At 35.4% G+C, this 20,540-nt stretch overlaps 1 protein-coding gene across 9 annotated transcripts in view; it reads left to right on the top strand.

Annotated features, from left to right (window-relative positions):
• LOC126702552 (histone deacetylase 14, chloroplastic-like) overlaps positions 1 to 20,540 on the top strand; it is a 41,263-nt gene that overhangs the window by 3,855 nt on the left and 16,868 nt on the right. The window contains exons 1-10 of one of the 9 annotated variants that reach the window (XM_050401291.1): positions 2,727 to 2,863; positions 4,478 to 4,507; positions 4,741 to 5,000; positions 9,475 to 9,549; positions 10,725 to 10,826; positions 14,243 to 14,314; positions 16,507 to 16,563; positions 16,742 to 16,993; positions 17,711 to 17,892; positions 18,387 to 19,153. In XM_050401291.1, the coding sequence (XP_050257248.1) occupies positions 2,824 to 2,863; positions 4,478 to 4,507; positions 4,741 to 5,000; positions 9,475 to 9,549; positions 10,725 to 10,826; positions 14,243 to 14,314; positions 16,507 to 16,563; positions 16,742 to 16,993; positions 17,711 to 17,892; positions 18,387 to 18,630 (1,314 nt within the window). In that variant the 5' untranslated portion in view covers positions 2,727 to 2,823 and the 3' untranslated portion in view covers positions 18,631 to 19,153. Of the gene's footprint in view, positions 1 to 2,708; positions 2,864 to 4,477; positions 4,642 to 4,740; positions 5,001 to 9,474; positions 9,550 to 10,724; positions 10,827 to 14,242; positions 14,315 to 16,506; positions 16,564 to 16,741; positions 16,994 to 17,710; positions 17,893 to 18,386; positions 19,154 to 19,187; positions 19,673 to 20,540 lie in introns of those variants that run through there. The other 8 variants (XM_050401285.1, XM_050401286.1, XM_050401287.1 and 5 more) reach the window with 8 other exon arrangements.

Below are 20,540 nucleotides of genomic sequence, written 5' to 3'. Positions count from 1 at the left end.
TTAAACTTTTGGTTTATATTAAATTCCAAACACAATACTTTACATTTAATACCCCTAAATTAATTAACTAACAACTTAAAAATGAGGTTAAAATAGTAAATTGGCAAAAGAAATCTGTATATATTAAGAGGATTCAAAAAGTTAGTTATTACTTTTTTTCCTGTCAAAAATATCCCTAAATTAATTAACCAACAATTTAAAAATGAGGTTAAAATAGTAAATTGGTAAAAGAAAGTTAGTTATTGTTTTTTTTTTACTGTAAAAAATACCCCAACCTAAAACTTAAAAATTGGGTTAAAATAGTAAATTGACAAAAATAATAAATTCCTACTTCTACTTTGAAATGCCTTCATGCTTCTAATAAACTCATACTTTTACGTTGATTTAAATTCCTACTTCTACTTAGGGATGACAATTTTTCCCTGCCCCGCTTAACCTGCCCCTTCTCGCTTCACCTTGCACGAGTTTTCCCTACCCTCGTAAAGGTGGGAGGGCGGAGATGAGGTAAGATTTTAGCTCCGCACCATGGGGCGGGGCGGGGATGGGTTTAGACTTTTTAGACCCACCCCACCCTGTCCCGCCCCTCCTTGTCCCCACCCCGCCTCACCCTGTGTTACTAAATGTTATAATTGTAAATTTTTTATACCCTAAAACCCTACTATTTAAACAGACATATCAATATTAGCTTATTTTATTCTATCTAATGTAGTTCTCTACCTTTATTTTATTATGTGTTATACTATGAGATTTTTTTTTTTATGATTGTCTTATTAAACACTTGGATATGTTATTCAATTTTTTCTAAAAATTGATTTGATTTAATAGGATAAATTTAGTTGTAATTTCAAGTATATTTTTATCAATGAAATAGATTTCATTAAAAAAATTGTACTAATTGTAGAGTAAATTAACAAAAAGTAAAGTTTTACAGGGTAGGGCGAGGTTTCGCAAGGCCCCAAGGGGCCTGATGGGGAGAAAATATTTTCCCCATCATACGGGGCGGGGCGGGGATGGGGTAAGACAAAATCATGTGGGACGGGGACGAAGACTCCATCATTCAGCCCTGCCCCGCCCCATTGCCATCCCTACTTCTAAGAGCACTAGCATTGAGAAATGCTATGCTATACTATTATACCATCCCAAAAAGCCACTTTATTACTTATACCATCCCATTTTACAATACCTCCCACATCCAAAAACTCTATTCTTATTAAAATATTATTTTTTAATCTTTTTTTATTATTTCTTTTTAACCAATATTTTTTTTCAGTTCCACTTTCCTAGGCTTTCCAACCGTTTTTTTTTTTTTTTTCCTCAGCCTCCCTCAACCTCTAGTATTGGTTCATCTCACAGAACCCCACACACACAGACCCATCAACAAAGCCACACACAGCCACACACACAATCCATCAAACCAGAGCCAACAACGGCCACCACACCCACCACCCAAGCCACCGATCAGAAACCACACCGCCGATTTGAAACCCACCAGAGTAAACCCATTCAAAAAACCACAACCAAAAACACCGGACCCAAGCCAAAAACAACCAAAAACCAGCCCCAAAAACACCGGTCACAGCCAAAAACCACAACCACCACACCCACGCCGTCACCCACGACCCAAACACCGGACCCACAATCCACCCACGACCCAACCAAGACCCAAACCCCGGACCCAACCACGACCCACAACCCCTTTAAGCACAAAAACCACAACAACAACCAAAAACCACAACCAAAAACACCTGACCCACACCAAAAACAACCAAAAACACCGGTCACAACCAAAAACCCACTCCGATCTCCGATCTCCGTGACCCACACCATGACCCACTCCGATCTTCAACGCGGTTGGTATTGGTCGATGCTAATCCCACATAGATTAATGCGTTGCCAGCGGAGACTGCCGTTTACTTCTTCTTCTTCTTCTTCAACGCCGTCGTTTCGCACAAGTAGCAGCAGCAGTAGATGAGAAAGAGATGTTTGGGTTTGGGTTTGAAAGAGGAAAGTGAGAAAGAGAGAATGAAGATGAGAAAGAGATGGATGATGTCGTTTACTTCTTCTTCTTCTTCTTCAACGCCGTCGTTTTGCACAAGTAGTAGCAGCAGCAGATGAGAAAGAGATGTTTGGGTTTGGGTTTGAAAGAGGAAAGTGAGAAAGAGAGAATGAAGAGAGCGGAGAGAGCAGATGAGGAAGAGAGAATGAAGAGAGAGAAGATAACAGAAATTATGGAGGAGAGAGAAATGCCGATTAAAATATATATATATATTTTTTACAATTGTGCTACAGTACAATTCTACTTTAGAATTGTACTGTAGCACTATTGTAAAATTTTTTACAATTTCTGTGTTTAGCATCCTTTGATGCAGCCCATTTTGAGACATAAAATGTTAAAAAGGACTGAAATATAGCATTAGCATTTTTCAATGCTAATGCTCTAACTTCCTACAAAATAGGATATCTCTTCTGTTAGTTTTAAAACTCCTCTAATCTACAAAACTCACCTCACGTATTTTTTTTTTTTAATTTTTTTATGATTGGAAAAAGTAAAAATCCTAAATTATAATAAATATAAATTATTAATCTTTATAAAAAAAATAGAAAAGTTTCACGCGCGTGCTCGTATACTAGTTATTATTATTATTATTCAAAATAAAATTTAATTTAGTATTTTTGAAAATTTAAGGATTTATTAATTTGTGGTTAAAATGTAATGTTGCCAAAATGTTGAGAGAAAAAGGCTTGACTGAGCGCGCTCACGCACCATCCTAACTCCAAACTGCTCTCTCTCTCTCTCTCCCTCTCCCTCTCCCTCTCATCAATATGTACCTCCAGGCATTCCCTCCATTTCCATCTTCTGCAGGTACCTCTCTCTCTCTCTCTTGCACAGACATGCACTTATAAACCACTAAACCTTGTTTCCTTGAATTTATTTATTTCTTTAATAAATAAAAAATCGTTTATCTGGGTTGTAGTATATTATGTATTCATATATGCCTGTTAAATTGATAGCTACGAAATTTGATTTGGGTGTCTTTTAAATTCTTTAATAGTTTGGTGTTTCAGTTGGGTTTTTCATTTTAACATGTAGTGTTACTTATTGAGTCTTTCTTGAATTGCTGGGTAGTTCTAGTTTATTTTCAAAGTGGACACAAAAATTATTTTTGGTCATTCACCATCTTAGGAGGAGAAAAATTTTAGACTTTGTCAGTGAGCTCTAGCTCTAGTCACATATATTCCTCTTGTAAGCATAAGGTGGAGGGTGAGGTCATGGGTTCATTCAAGAACCATTGTAACTTACAAATAAATATTTTTTTGATGATTGATAGTTACGATGGGGGATGGGGGATTTGAAGTCTAGAAGTCGAGTAGTCAGTTGAGTTACAAAGTTCTTGGCTAACTTGCCAATAAAAAGATATTGCACTTTGATACGCTTTTGTGATGTAGGAAAGTAAGGAGTACTGGACTGAGCTATTATGCTGAATCTTTTGATGGACCAACTTTAGAAATTTAGCACTAATTGAGTTTTCTTGGACGGGTTTTTTTGTTTAAGGAATTTTAGGATGATAATATTATAAAATGGATCGAAATTTGATAAGTACAACAACAACTACAACAACCAAACCTTAATCGTAAAACTTTGGGTTCGGTTATGAATCCTCAACAGACTAATCAAGGTTGACCACTTACCAAAAGATTTTGAAGGAAATTGATGTCTGTTTGGTATTAAAATTTTAAAATCATGAGTGAAAGGAGAAAAAAAAATGATGAAACCCAGAAAATCATTTTTAAGTTTCTTCACAATCATATCTACAAAGGAGAAGGTAATCATGCTCTCAAAGCATAAAAATTCTGATAGGATTATTGGTTTAAAATCTTTTTCCTAAACAGACTAAGATTAAAAAAAAAAAAAAAAAATCCCTTACTAAACCAAGTAGAAACTACTAGAACAAAATAGAAAAGGATTCCAAAAGATAAATTGGACTCATGTGTCATTGTATTTTACTCATTGTTCTTATGTCTAGTTGGGTTGCAAAACAATTGGCATGAGAGTCAAGCTTGAGCCTGGCTTAGTTGGCGCCCATTTGGAATTGTGGTGGGATGTATAGTTTTAGGCTTTTAGCAATAAATATTTTGCAAAAAAATTTTCTTAATAAAAATGCTATTAGAATTTGGTAAAATACAGTTATAATGTGTTTTTAAAGTTGTTACATTGGTTTAGTAATCAAATTGATAAAGAGCTTTAAGAAGTGAGAAATAACAAAAGAGGGGATTATACAGTTCTTTGTATTTTAGAATTCTTTGCAATTAAAAAAAAGGAAGAATTGAGTCTCATTGAACAATAACTTTATCATCTCAGAAAATTTGCTTTAGACTATCTAATTGGAGCTCCACCTCCCAAATGAACCACATTAAATATAAATATATTGGTTCCCTAACTACTTTAGTACTGCATTTCCCTCATGTTATGCTCCAGCTCTCAAGCAACTCCAAGCCTCCATCACAGGTTAGAGCTGTTAATGTTTGCTTGTTGAGTAACTGCCCTAAAGAAGAGATTTACAGATATCCAGAATCAATTTCTCTGTACTTTAACATGGATATGACTTATGCTCATATTTGGCTTGCTAGATTCACCATATGGTAACTGTCTTGATTAATATATATAATAATTTTGTAAAATCCTAGAAATATGGTCTGGCCTCTGGTGTTTTTAAGATCAAATAATTGTGTTTGTGTTAGGGAATGTGTTATTTTTTGTGCGGCATCATCTATACAAGTGGAAAAGTCATATTAGAATTGACATGGATGGGAAATTTGCGGGGGGTCAATTTTCCCCAAAGAAATTGAGAGGAGGAAGGAGATGTTTCTCAAGAAGTATTGGAGGAGCTTCTATTTCTTGTTCAAATAGTATGGGGAAGGATCCGTATGTTCCTTCTAATGAAAAGATCACTAATGCAAGGCTGATTTATGCCGTTGCTCCTGCCATGGGTCACAACCAGGTTATTTAGCTGACTAGTTCACTTTTATACTCTTAAAATGTCATGAGTTTTGTTTGAGCTTGTTAAGAGGTCCTTTTAGTATGGATTTCTGGTGCTAATTGTTTCAGTTGCGATTTTCAAACATGGGGGGATTATTTTGATGGTCTAGTTTTGATATATAACAAAAAAAAAAAAAAAAAAAAAAATTGATATATAACATACATAATTCCTGGTTTCCCAACTTTGTAGTGCAATCATTTTGAATAATGTAAAATGACTTCAAATTTGTATCATACCTTAAGATGCTGGATAATATCATAACAGGAAAAGATCTGGTGGATATATATGGTTATATTTTTGTTTGTTATTATAATTCTTGGGTCATGAATATATATGATCTGATTTTCAGTTCTTTCTGTGTGGAATTTGGCTTATAAACATTAAAATATGAAAGTACTTGGGCTGTTATTTTAACTGACTAATACTTATAAATAAAAAAAAAAAAAAAAATTTAACTGACTAATAAAGATAACGTATGGGTAGTTTGAATTGGCAATTATGTCACAGGAATTTCTGGAAAGTACCTTATTCTACATACTCCTTTAAGAAACTATTTAGCTTCTGAGGTTATTTTAGTTATCCTATAGTTTATTTGTAAAATGTTTTTAAGTAGACAAGTCCTCCTCTTTCTCCATCATATACTACCTTCTAACGGCCCCCTTATGCAATTTTTTTTTTTTTTGATAAGTAAGAATGTTATATATACGAACGGCTACTCAATGCATGAAAAACATGGAGCAAACCTAGAAGAAGAAAATAGAGAAAAAACAAAAAAAGAAAACCAACAACATAATAATTACAAAAGAGAAAGAGAGCTAAGAAAAGAGGGGAGAGAATCACTAGTCATGAGTCTCCATGCCCGAAACCAATTAAAAAGAGTCCCACTGAAAGAAGCAATCATCTGAACACCAGAGCTATCCACATCCTCAAAAGTTTGCCGATTCCTCCCCTTCCAAATACACCATAGGATGCACAACGGAACTAAGTTCCAAACTTGAGACGAATGCTTCCCCAACCAATTCCACTAACCAAAAAGCAAATCTGGGATCGATCTAGGTATAACCCAAGACAAACCAAAAGTAATTAAGACAAAACTCCACAACCGATAAGCCATCTTACAATGAAGAAGTAAGTGATCTATCGTCTCTCCACAATGCCGGCACATAATGCACCAATCTACAAAATCCAATCCCCTCAATCTTCTGAAGTTATCACCTATTAGGATTTTATTCCAAGCTCACCAAACAAAAATAGAAACTCGCCTAGGGTCCTTTACTCTCCATATACGTTTCCAAGGAAAGGCAATTGAGGGAGAAGCCCGCATTTTGTTATAATACGACCGGATGTCAAACTCCCCATTAGGCTTCAACTTCCATCCCAACCGGTCTCCAACATCCATTGGAGGAGTATTAGCTCCCAATATACGAAGAAAATGCAGCCCTTCATCCATCTCCCAATCATTAAATTCTCGAATAAAACAAACATCCCAAATTCTTCTATCCTCCACCCTCTGCCTAGACAAAGAAGCTTCTATAGATGCCTCCTTATCAATGGCAATACCATATAGCCTTGGGAAAGCCACTTGGAAAGATTGATCCCCATACCACCCATCCTGCCAAAATCTCACTCTATTCCCCAGCCCAACAACAAACTGACAGTTCTTGCTAAAATCCTCCCATGCCATAGGAATACCTCTCCACAAACCACAAACCACACCCATGAACTCCCCTACCTAGCTTTGAGGTCCATCCCCCCCATTCCTCCCCATATTTTGACGCTACCACTCTCCTCCATAAACGATCCTCTTCCTTCCCAAACCGCCACAGCCATTTCCCCAATAAGGCCTTATTGAAAGTAGTAAGTTTCCTTATCCCCAAGTCACCATTGCCTATAGGCGCACAATTTTATCCCATCCTACCAGATGAATCTTGCTATCACCCCATAGAAAGTCTCTTTGCAACTTTTCAATTTTATTAGCCACATAAGTAGGAATGGTGAATAGAGATAGGAAATAGGTAGGAAGACTAGATAACGTACTCTTGAGTAACATCAATCGACCCCCTTAGACAAATACAACTTCTTCCACCCGGCTAATTTCCGCTCAATTTTTTCCAAAATAGGATTCCAAATTGAAGGGGAATTGTGTGCAGCCCCCAACGGCATGCCCAGATAAGACATAGGCAAAGTTCCAACTCTACAGCCCAAAATTTCAGCCAGGGCATGCACATCATCAACCTCCCCTATTGGAACCATTTCACTCTTGTGCACATTGACCTTCAAACTTGTTACCGCCTGAAAACTGAGTAACAACAACCGAATATGAAGAATTTGCTCCACATCTGCATCACAAAAGAGGATAGTATCATCTGCAAACAATAGATGTGACACACATTCCCCACCACCCCTCCTACCTGCAACTTTAAAACCACTGAAGAAGCCAGCTCCCTCCATTCTTCTCAACATCCTACTGAACACCTCCATCAAAATAAAAAACAACATAGGAGATAATGGATCCCCTTGTCTTAAACCCCTTGAACTACCAAAAAAATCAGTTGGAGACCTATTAATCAAAACAGAGAATTGAACTGAGGAAATACAAGTACGAATCCACTTACACCACTTCACTCCAAAGCCCATTCTATTCAACAAATACAGCAGAGCCTCCCAATTTACATGATCGTACACTTTCTCAATATCAAGTTTACAAACGACTCTAGGAACCCTACTCTTCCCACGACTATCCACACACTCATTTGCAATAAGAACCGAGTCAAGGATTTGTCTCCCACCCACAAAGCTATTCTGAGTCTCAGAGATCAACTGATCTAAAACCACTCTCAAACGATTTGCCAAGACCTTAGCCAAGATTTTATACACACTCCCCACCAAGCTAATAGATTGGAAATCTCTAATATTAGAGGCGTCATTCTTTTTAGGAATTAAAGCAATGAGGTAGCATTAAGGGATTTTTCAAACTTGCAATGTTGAAAAAACTCTTCAAAGACCGCTAAGACGTCTTTCTCCACTACTCTCTAACAATGATGATAAAACATCATAGTAAACCTATCCAGACCTGGAGCTTTATCCCCTTCCAAGTCATTTACAACTTGAAGTATCTCCTCTCTCTCAAACTTCCTTTCAAGTCAAACCCTCTCCATATCCTCAATACGATCAAACTCCAAGCCCTCCACCCCTCAGACTCCTTGTACAAATTTTTATAAAACTGGACTACTTGATTAGTTTCCTCAGATTCCTCCTCAAAAACCACCCCATCCACCTCCAAGGTCCTCAAATGATTATACCTTCTATGGGAGTTAGCCATTTTGTGGAAGAACTTGGTATTATTATCCCCTTCCTTGATACATAACATCCTAGATTTTTGTCTCCAGAAAATTTCCTCCAGGGAAAGAAGATGCTCCACCTGGTACCTCAAATCTGCCCTATGGCTCCCCATTAGTGAGACCAAAATCCCCTTCCTTAGCGTCTAATATTTTCAACTCCTCCAGTAATTGTTTCTTTTGACGCTCTACATTACCAAATTTGAATTATCTTTAAGTCCTCATTCCTCTAATATTTGTTATAAATCACTTTGTGAAATTAGATGATTTTTTTCTTCATTTCCGAAGTTCCATAATGCCTTTCCTCGTCGACAATAGACCTGACCATCTCTTGATCAACATCCATCACACCCTTGCTGATCCAATAGCTGAAAAAAGTACTTTTTTCATCTGAGCACCATTTCACATAAAGTTCCTTTTCCTGCTAAAACTGGATGGTTGGAACACTGTACTCAGGGTTCCCAACTTCCCGTGAGTGACTATAAATGATTAAATCATTGAGTTTTTTAACTACCAACTGGTCAAGGTAAAGGTTTGAGTTTTTAGTTTTAGTGTGGAATAGGACCTGAATTAGGACTATGCTGTGTAGATTATGGACCCTCCAGTCTCCACTCCATGTTGAAAGATCTTTCAAATAGTATCAGCATCGAAAGAATTTAATTAGAATAGAGTGTTATATCCTTATTTGTACTTCTTTAAAGGTGAAAAATTAGGATGCAGACTCTTATTATCTATCAAAAAAAGAAAAAAAGAAAAATTAGGATGCAGAAAGGAATAGAGGAAAAAAAAAAAAAAATTTGTCTTTCAAGCTAAAGTGGTCAATCACTTCAATTGGTAATCAGAAATTCCAGATTTTTGTTCTTCATTTTTATTATTCTTTTTAGTGTGCAAGAGAACAGAGGAGGGAAGAGATCTTTTGATTCAATGGCTCTCAAGATATCCATCACTTCATTTACTAATCAGAAATTACATTTTTAATCTATGATTTTTTTAGCATACCAAGTGTATTCCCTTTTATTTTCAGTCATGGTCTTACTAATGTGTTTGAAGTTGTGTATATGCCATTAATTGAACTCTGGATTTATTGCCGTGTACAGGAGTCCCATCCAGAATCTAATTTTAGAGTTCCTGCAATTGTTAATGCTCTTGAAAAGATGGAACTGACTCCAAAGGTATTAAATGAAATGTACAACATGCTTCATTCTATATTGTTGAGACTCTTATTCTGAACGAAATTTGATATTTTCCTTGTTAATAACCCCAAAAAGGGTAGCACAAATGGCTGTGAACCACCCCTCATGAATTGGATGTCACTGGTTTAAATCTCCCATTCCCCCTTTTCCCCTTGAGGCCAAAACTTATAAAACAAATCCTTATATTTGAGTCTAATACTTGAATTTTTTTCTTCATTTTTCTTGTTTTAACAATTCTCTCTTGGTATTATGAACTGCTACAAGCAAGATTATATTTTCAGAATGAAATGGTGGCATTGAACAACTGGTGCCCCAAATCATTAGCAACCAAGATGAAAAGAAAATGTAGAAAGAGTTTAGGATTACATATAAATTTCTGGAGAACTTTTAGCTTAAGCAGTTACCTATAACATGATGATGCTGATTACACTAGTATTGGTAGTTGCAGTATTAGGGTTTGCCACTAATGCTTCATCTGTTTTGACTGTAAACATTTTCTTGAAAATGACGTATTTTCTAGAAAATATTTTTAGGAAACTGATCTTGAAAATGAGAAACAAAAACATTCTTTTTAATTGGTTCAGATGGAAACCATTAATATTGCTTGTAATTCCAAATAATTATATGAAAAAAAAAAAAAAAAAAAACACTCTAGGAATCAGCTTCAAGCAAGAGAAAACAAAATCTAGGAATTAGTACATAGAGTTGCCTGGAATCAGCACCAAGCTTTTGAAGGAAAAACTGCAACAATAAATTTTACTACTCAACCTAACTATCACCATTGGAGTACAATAGTGTGCTTATATAAAATAGTATGACTTAAGCCTAATTCTCATCGACTTAGGAAAGCCCAATTATTGAATTATAAAAGTACCCTTGAATTTAGGAAATTAAATAATTGCTAATTGTGAAAACTAGTAAGAGTGTAAGACCTATAATAAAATTCAATGTAAATCTTAAAAATTACAATTGACTTCTTAAATTACATAAAGTAAAATTGTCTTGCATTCCCTGCACCAAACTTCCATTGTGTGACCCATGTGACTAGAAAAATGCCCAGTCCTTTTTTTAATTGAGATTTGATAATTATTTTGATATTATGAATAAGGAGATTTGTTGTTCCAATTTGCTTAATCATGTTTTCCTTTATATAGATCCGTGGCTCAGAGATCATTGAACTTCACAATTTCAAGCCTGCTTCAATAGATGACATTGCAAGTGTTCATGCAAGAGCCTATGTATCAGGCCTTGAGAAGGTAGCCTCAAAATTAACTATTGTTGTTTTTCTTATTGTGTTCGGTGTTCATTGCGTCAGATCATAATAAGTGCTAAAACTAGCTGAAATTTATATGGGTTTAAGGAATGGAAGCATGTGGCTAGTGCCATTTGTTTTTTGTTGTTTGTATATGTATAGTTTCCAATGTTTTGTTTATTTATTTTATTTTATTTTTTACTTTCATACATTTTTCATGAGAATGTTGAATCTTGTATATACTGGTATGCGGTTTTGGAATTTGTGAAAGAAGTTTGTTTTACTTCAGCGGATTTGTATACCATTGCTTTAGAGACAGGATATATTCTTAGTTAAAAAGCACAAGCATGCCTTGTTGAGGTCTCAGTAGTCAATGTAGATCTTGCCAGGCTAAATCCACCTCTAGAAACATTTTTTAAGAAGGTTCTGTTTTACACAACCTGGCCAGGCTAAATCCGTTTGAGGTTCTGGACCCCTAATTGATTGGCCAGATGAGAGTTCGTATATCAGGAAACTAGCTTTTGCTGACTGGGACAGGGGCTCCTTATAGTTCTATTTTGGGGTGTAATATTGTGGTTTTTACCTCAACTGTCTGAGAATAAGAAGTTTCAGAGGCATCTTTCATTCATATCGACTTGGGTTTTTTTGGACCATATTTTGATCTGCCTCTTCCTTGATCTGGAATTCCCAGCAAATCCTTGTCACCTCAAATCCTTTTACTCCATATTATTAACACCTGATTAAATCTGTCAAGATCGAGGTGAGGACTACAGGGAAGCGGCTTACTGCAGTCCTTGGGCATGCCGACAAGGGTTAGAAACTGGGTTGCATATATGCTTTAAGTGGATGGAATTTACTCATTAGATGCATATTCTTCATCTCATTTAGAAGTAGAGACTACTATAGAGAGTGGTTGACTACTTATATAAATCATTAGTACAAGACTGGGAGCTAGAGTCAGTTGTCTCTTTCATGGACCCACTTTATTCTGGAGTATGGAGGGGAGATAGCATGGATAAATTGTGTTGGAAACCTTCATCCTAGGGGGTTTTTGAAGTTCAAAATTACTACATGATGTGTTTGGTTGGTGTGAAAACCGGGTGGATAGAAAATGGATAATGAGTGTGGTTGGGAGGGGAGGGGGGAGAATGGGGCCTGGCATTCTTTTCTCCGGGACCACCAAAATTCAACCCCCCCCAAAATGAAGAGAAAATAGGAGAGAAGAGAGGGGATTGATGGTATTTACCATTCTGCTCCCCACTGTTTTCAAATTGTTTCTCCTTTTATTTCCCCTACTTTTAAGTTAACGCCAATTAAGTTAATGTTTGGCATGCATTTTTTATACCCCAACTCCAGCTTTTTTTTCCTTGTAAAATATTTAATAGGGGCATGAGAGTAAATTCTTGCAAACAAAATTTTCTATCCTCTCATTTTTCTTCTCAACCAAACAAAAGAGTTTTCCATCTCTCCACTTTTCAACCCCTCAAACCTAACACCATGAGGGAAAACTAAAATCTCTTCTATCCCTCCACTTTTTTACCCTCTGCCAATTTTCTATTCTCCAACTTTTCCATCTCTCCAACTAAACAAATCTTTGGCAAAACTAAGTAGTAGAGAAAGTACAACTATCAAGTACATCATACAAGGAAGTAAAATTGAGAACACCCAAAGCATTTTTCCACCCAAGCAAAGTCTGAAAGAAGAATAAGATCAAGTCATGAGTTGATTTTTCGGTTCCTTCAAAGATTTGAGAATTCCTTTCTAGCCAGATGCTCTACATTAGACAATGAGGGATCATATTCCAAATTGCCCCATTTCTATGCTAGTTAAACTTGTCCGACCAACAGGCTAGAAGCTCCACCACCCCACTAGGCATAACCCAAGCAACCCCAAAGAGTGAAAGCAACGTGCTCCATAAGTCTCTGGCAAGAGAACAGTGTAAGAATAAGTCTCTGGCAAGAGAACAGTGTAACAATAAGTGGTTACTAGTCTCCCCATCCCTCTTATACATACAACACCAATCAATAACAAAGAGCCGAGGCTTCCATTAATTATCATTAGTTAAGATCTGACCCAACGTCGCCATCTATATAAAGAAATTGATCTTTGTCTGCACTTTTGATTTCTGCACTGTTTTTCAAGGAAAAGACATGTGAAGAAGGTAGCAAGACTTTATTTATGTTTTTCCTCAACACACTCCCTGTGTACTTTGGTCTTTGTATTTGAGATGTCTTTTCAATGAAGCTTTATTACTTATAATTTTATTTTTTTAATATTATAAATAATGGAGTTGTATTAATCAAAAACTAGGTACACCAGGGGGTGTACATGGGTAGCAGTACATCAAACTCTTAAATTACAAAGATCAAGCATTTCTAAAAAATTAGAACATGGAAAAAGATTAAAATCTGAACTCCAATCCAGCAAGGTTGGAGAAGGAGAGATTTAATTTCCGAAATAGACCGCTCCTTCACCTCAAAACATCTTGAGTTATGTTCTTGCCAAATACACCATAAGACACAATGTGGTACAGCCCTCCACAAATTTATGCTTTGATGTATACTGAAGGAATCTTGTGAACTCGAAAATAAATCAGTAACACTGCAACATAACCCATAGAAGACCAAACAGAGCCCACACCATACACCGTAACTCAGAAGCAATAGGACAATGAAGAAGAAGATGATTCACTGATTCCTCACTCTTTTTACACATATAGCACCAATCTACAACTTATCAAAAAAAAAAAAAAGTTGAAATGTAAAAGTACAACATTGACCTCACTGATGCATAAATCTTTATCCACAAGTACCATTGCGAACCAAGATCCATAATACTGAAAACAAAAATGAGAATGACAGTTTGAAGGAGAATCATAGGTAAGGCAAATTGATATATAGGTACAAATGGGTGGCACCCTCCCCCTTCTCCACCCTTTTTGACATATACAGCTAATGTGAGAAGCATAAGAATTTAGATTGAGGGAATGATTTGAATATGACTTGATACCTTAATATGCAGGTCCTTTGAGAAAAAATATGAAGAGTACCACAAATTAGTACATGATCCCACTCTTTGGCTTTGCTTGCAATTTTTTTGCTTTCTTTTTATATCTGGTTTGTGATGACTGATGCTAGAGACTTAGAAATAAGTTTTGACCTCAATGCAATGGCAAGTTTAGGATGCGTTGCATGTAGGGTTTATACCTTCAAGATGCTATAATACATTTGGAGGGATATGTATGTGCATATCCTTATTAGTCAGTCAATGTGTTGGTGACTTTTTGAGGTTTCAAGTATCCATTTTCCTTGAATGGTTAATTTTTTTACATTATTCTGGTGTTTTATTTTAATATTATATACTTTTATTGTTCATAGTCTTGCATGGAACCAATCAGGCTTATTTGATTTATTTTTATAGGCAATGGATCAGGCTTCACAAGAGGGTATTATATTCATTGATGGTTCTGGGCCAACATATGCTACTTCCACTGTAAGTTCAACACTTTAGATGAATCTGTTTTCTTTCTTGAGCTTGTGGATATTTACAGACACTCATTCTGTTTAAAGTATTAAAAGTCATTTGCTTCTAGATAATTTTCACTGGACTTGTCATAATCGATGCCTATAATTTCTTTGCATCATCAAATCAGATTAATTAATTGATAGTTACATGAGCAAATCAATATAACTATCAAGATAAGGTAAGAAAAGGGATAACTATTAGAATAATTAAAATGATGATCTCTTGAAATCAGTTTATTTGAAACTTGATCCTAATTTTTTATTTTTCAACTGGATTCCACTTTGAGCTCTCCTGATATGGAGGAGCATTCTCATTACAGTAGAGAGAGATGTGTGTGTCACCGTGTGTGTGTGTGAGAGAGAGAGAGAAAGAGAAGTGGCATCTCCAGCGTAGTGGTTAGCTTGCATAATACATTGGTGAACCTTTTTTTATTCGAATCTGTGTTTTTAGTTTTTTTACCTTTGTCTTTATACTCTGAGAGAGAGAGAGAGAGAGAGAGAGAGAGATCAAATGCTATATAGGTGGAGCTTGATTTATTGTATTGGTTATGCTGGGAGTTCAGGGGCTGGCAGCCCACCTTGAATTGAACATTGGTGTCTGTATAATTATTGGAGGTATCTCTTTAGATGCTCTAGGCCTTTTTATTGTAATTTCCCATGTGTGTAGACTAAATAATAGGGCAGTATATTCTAATGATCTTTGTAACTCCTGTTATAGCCCAGTCATAATAAAATTGCAGCAACCCTGAGGACATAGCCTTACTTTTTGGGTGAACCATGTAAATCTGTGCGTTTGTTGATCTTTTCTTGATGGGTCATGGAAGATTAATATGCTATTACTTTGCAAATTCGCCTATTCAAGAATTATTTTATTGGTTCCTCGTGTGAAATCCAATTGAAGTGAAAGTCATGCCCTTTTATTGGTCTAAGTATGAGTCTTTTAGGGTTAATACAGTTTTTAATTTGGGTTTTTAATTTTATTGGTTATGGTCTCTTCTAAAAAAAAAAAAAAAATTATTAGTTATGGTCAGTTTTATTACTTTTATATTGAGGGGCAAATCTGTAATTTCCGCAATTCCTGCGAATTAAGGGTATTTTGGTAATTTAGTTGAGTCTAGAATCTTCTAAGGTACTCTAAGTATCTTAGGTTTATTTACTTTGGGTCCAAGTTAGTATTTATTAGGCCTTATTAGTAGTCACAATGTTAGTTGGAATCATAATACTTCTAGTACAAGTAAGAGTTTTTATATATATATATATATATTGTGCTCAATCTATTCAAACAAAATAGAATAAGTTGATTAATAAAATTGAGTGTTTTGAGCAATAGGCACATTGGCCTTTGTTCTTTTTTCCTCCTCTTTTCTCTTTATTTTCTCTTCTTTCTTTCTAAGGTTACTGTTCACAGGTACTGTATTCCATGGATCTGGGTTAGGTTTCTTGTTTCCTAACAAGATCAGTGATAGTTGTCTTCTCATTGGGAAGGTGTACATTAGATGAGTTAGCAGAAGTGATTGTGTTGAGATTGTATATCATGACTATTTTTGGAAGTCCATGCCTTCAAAAAATCAATTGCAGACTCCTCTCATATTTTGTAATATGTCTGTGCTTTATGGGTGGATTCAATGACACTTAAATTTCATATTAGTATGCTTAATTTAGGTATATTCACATCGATAACTTATTCAGATCAAAAGAAATTCTCTCAGTTTGAAATTTTCATTGAAATTCGGGTACTTTGGATAACTGTCTTAGTGTGCTCCAATGGATATATATTCAGCTGATGAAAAGAAACGCACATATTGTTAAACCTTTGCATAGAAGGGGCATGTGACCCAGAAAACTTTTTTTTTTTGCTTCCGACATTCTAATTGAGGACATTTTTAATGTCAATGTTTCTACAACTAGTTGAGTCATGTATGTATTAGTTTAACTGACTGGTAAAGAAAGGTTTTCCAGTTGATCTGAATGTAAATATGGGGCATGTCTCTCATTTTTATTGTCCTTTTATTGAATTTGAAATGTGATATCAATGGTTTTATGTGATTTTTATCTTACCATATACTCATATAGTGTATGTTTGAGTTGGATCTTGATGCTTCAATTTGCAAGCTATATCTTGTACATTCCACTCTTTCTTATCATGGGATATTGATGCAGACATTTCATGAGTCACTAGTTGCAGCTGGAGCAGGAATCACCTTAGTTGATTCAGTGGTGATGTCTCGACCTAGCACGTCAGTCTCTTATGATTATTCTTATTTGTTATATTTTGTGCTGTGCTGAAACAATTTCATTTCTTTTTTTGATACCGCTAAATGTTCATAATTGCACTGAATTTGGTAGAAGTAGATTCTAGTTTATATTATCCAACATTTTCTATTTTGTATTTCAGGTTGCAGCATCAAAAAATTGCCTGGATCCACCTGTGGGCTTTGCTTTGATAAGACCTCCAGGACATCATGCTATTCCAAAGGGGCCTATGGGGTTCTGTGTTTTTGGAAATGTGGCCATTGCAGCTCGTTATGCCCAACGTGTACATGGGTTGAAGCGTGTGTTTATCATTGATTTTGATGTTCACCATGGAAATGGGACAAACGACGCTTTTTATGATGATCCGGATATATTTTTCCTTTCAACTCACCAAGTATTAATTTGGTCCAGTCCTGTCTTATATGTTTTACCTTGCGATTTAATCAAAAACCCTTTATCCTGCTTAATATTCAAGGCCTTAATCTCTCTCATCAATTATATGAATTTTATCTTCTCCCGCATTTAAAGAATGTTAGATATGACTTAAAAGTGTGAATATACATACATACATACATACTTATGTGTATAAGGGATCATTGTCTGGTACTCTATTGCAATGGTAAAGTCTTGGATTGTCAAGTGCAAATGTGTTGGAAAAGGACCATATCTAAGCCACCTCTTCTAGGACCTTATTTAGGTGGAACCAAATGCTGTCACCAAGTAATGACCCATATATATGTATGTATGTATGTATGTATAGGTGAGAATCAGGAATTCAGTGTCAAGTTCTTGTTTGACCTAGATTGAAAAGGAACATACCTGCACTTTTCAAATTATTATTTTTAAATATTTTTATGTAGTTGAGGCAAGATGATGTGCAATTGTATGTGATCTTATGGTGTACTCTAGCTGTTGTAGTGTCTAGAATCTAGATGCCAATAAGCATGCGTAAAGATGTTCTATTATCAATAGTCCAGTATCTTTTTTCTAATAACTGATTTGTCCAACTGATTTGTCCGGTTTATTGTTTTTGATCACTGCATGAATGTTCATCTTAGAAGTTCATTTTGCAGCAATCAATCTGATGCTATTTAGTCTTCTTTTGAATTAGGATGGAAGCTACCCTGGTACTGGTAAAGTTGATGAGGTAGGTCATCGAGATGGCGAAGGAACAACATTAAATTTGCCTCTACCTGGAGGATCAGGTGATATTGCCATGACAACTGTGTTTGATGAAGTTATTGTACCCTGTGCTCAAAGTTTTAAGCCGGATATAATTCTTGTTTCTGCTGGGTGAGTATCCCATTTCTATAAATGGCATTGCATACATTCTTGCCATGACAATGTTTGCTGAATTAATTAGCTTCACTGTGCAATTTATTTCTGTCTCTGGTGAAGAGTTGTAGAATTCTATTTGTAAGTCCGTGAATATCTTAATTATTTCATAGATTGTAAAATAAAATCACATGTAGGTATATATAGGACTAGGAGTAATCCCAAGTGAGGCTCCTATGGGTGGAGCTAGAATTTTTATTGGAAGAGAGAGAGAGAGAGAAAAAAAGGGGAGGGGGATGTATGTAAATAGCAACAGATCATCGCCCAACTTATAATTACAATGTATGGATGCAATATTAAGAATACTAACCATGACATAAAATACTGAGAATACTATACTAATTAAGAAAAGGTTAAAGGAAAATGATTTTACCATGACTGTATAGAGCTTTTAAATATAAGTTGTCATGAAGAAGGATGAAAATAATGAAACTGGAAAGTTATTTTATAAGGGTTGCAGCTCAGTTGTTTTATGGGGTCATCCAATTCCAAGTTGTATGGTTGTGTTGCATCTGCAATTTAACTGCAAATTTTTCTTTCAATAACAGTAAGTACATCTGTCATTTATTAGCTTATTTTTCAAAATATAGCATTTTCTTTCCCTGTTCTTTCTTTTTGAGTTTGCTATTTCTGGGAGGGAGAAATGAATGCAAGGGTTCAACATGGATAGACATTTTAGTGTTTCTCCAGTATTGAAATTTAAATTTGAATTAATCAAATTAACAGACTTATCTATCACATGATTTCAATAATTTAGATATTACTTTGTATGTAAACAAAATTTTGAATATTTAACCCGAAGGGACAACATCATCTGCTGCCAAATGAAACTATGGCATAAAGACATCCTCTATGGGACCGAGGGCAATTCTGCCTCCCACCCCTGGATTTAGATTGCCTTCATCTTTAAGTAGCTTAAAAAAAATTATCATTGTCAATCTAGTCATTCAAACGTAAAGAAACATTTTATATTTAACTTTCATAGTCTTTGACCTTAAGATAGGCTCCTGTCAATATTTGGTAATGCTTCCAAATTTTAACAACCAGAAGCGGCAACATCATCTGCTGCCAAATGACTATGGCACAAAGACATCCTCTATGGGTCTGAGGGCGATTCTGCCCCTGCCCCTGGGTTTAGATTGTCTTGATCTTTAGGTAGCTTATAACAAATTATCATTGCCAATCTAGTCATTCACCCACTTGCATATCTCTCTCTCTCTCATACTTTCATATCTTGCAAATGACTGTGTTAGGTATGATGGTCATGTATTGGATCCACTAGCCAGTCTGCAGTTCACAACGGGAACATACTACACGCTAGCGTCCAATATTAAACAACTTGCCAAAGATCTATGTGGGGGTCGATGTGTGTTTTTCTTAGAAGGGGGATACAATCTCGATTCTCTTTCAAACTCAGTGGCAGATTCATTTCGTGCTTTTCTTGGGGAGAGGAGTTTGGCATCTGAGTTTGACAACCCTGCCATTTTGTATGATGAACCATCAACCAAGGTTAAGCAAGTGATTCAGAGGGTGAAGCACATACATTCCCTGTGAAGATGTCTAAACCTGTAGTTGTATGTATCAGTAAGTTTTAAGTAGTTCACTTGATTCCATGTACATTTGGAAGTTTTCTATATGCATAACTCCTACAGATATGTCATATGTCCCACTTCAACACAAAATTGGATTTCCAATTAAAAAAAAAAAGTATAGTATGGTTAAGAATTTATGAGTTAAAGTACTTTGTCCAAATATGTAGAACTTTCAAAGTCTCTTTCTTCCTCACATCTTTGACATCACTATGTGTTGCTTGTAAGCTGGAGTTTTATTGGGTCATTTCGGCCTTTGGACCCTTCTTGAACTTTCGGAATTCACAAAATGATTTGTCCCAAAAATATTAAATAGTGGTAAAAGTATCCTTCTCATCGAATTAATTTGTGTCATTTAGATGTTTAAAACCATAAGGGGTGTCCAACTAATTAGGAGGTGCATGAAAAACTGTAAAATTAGTTTAGTATGACCCTAAAATATTACTTTAATTTTGAACCATTTCTGGTTTGTGTAAAATTTGCAGTAATCGATGGATGGTAAATATATGAAGAATAGCAAAGTAAAAGGAAAGAAAAGATAATCGTTTTACTTTTGTGTGTTTGGAAAGGCGAGAGAAAAAATGGAAGAATATAGAAACTTAAAAGGGTCAATTACAAAAACTTTTGTGGAATGTTTCTCCACCCCAAAAGTTCAAGAGAATGACACTTTTCCTTGAGATTTGGAGAAAATTAACATATTAACCATTTCGTTAATAAGAGAAACAAAGTATTTCAAAATTTTGAAAAGTTGGTAAAGTATGTGTGATATTGTAAGAATTGTAAAGGGAAAGAGAGATTACTAGATGTAGCTAGATTTATGGAGTTGCTGTTTGAGGTGTTTTTTCTTTTTTTAGAAGTTTGATGAGAAAGAACAATAATATTTAGTGTGCGTTTAGATGTGGATTAAAATTATAAATTATTTAACTATTCAGCTTATTTTTGTTACTATTTTTGGACCTCATTGCACTTTTTGGCACTATTCATGGGACTTACTGTATTATTTTAACTAACTTTTTC

This window comes from Quercus robur, chromosome 10, assembly GCF_932294415.1.
Source record: "Quercus robur chromosome 10, dhQueRobu3.1, whole genome shotgun sequence".
In the NCBI taxonomy this organism is placed as follows: Eukaryota; Viridiplantae; Streptophyta; class Magnoliopsida; order Fagales; family Fagaceae; genus Quercus; species Quercus robur.
The sequence above is the reverse complement of the archived record's forward strand: the minus strand, read 5'-3'. Positions and strand labels throughout refer to the sequence as shown.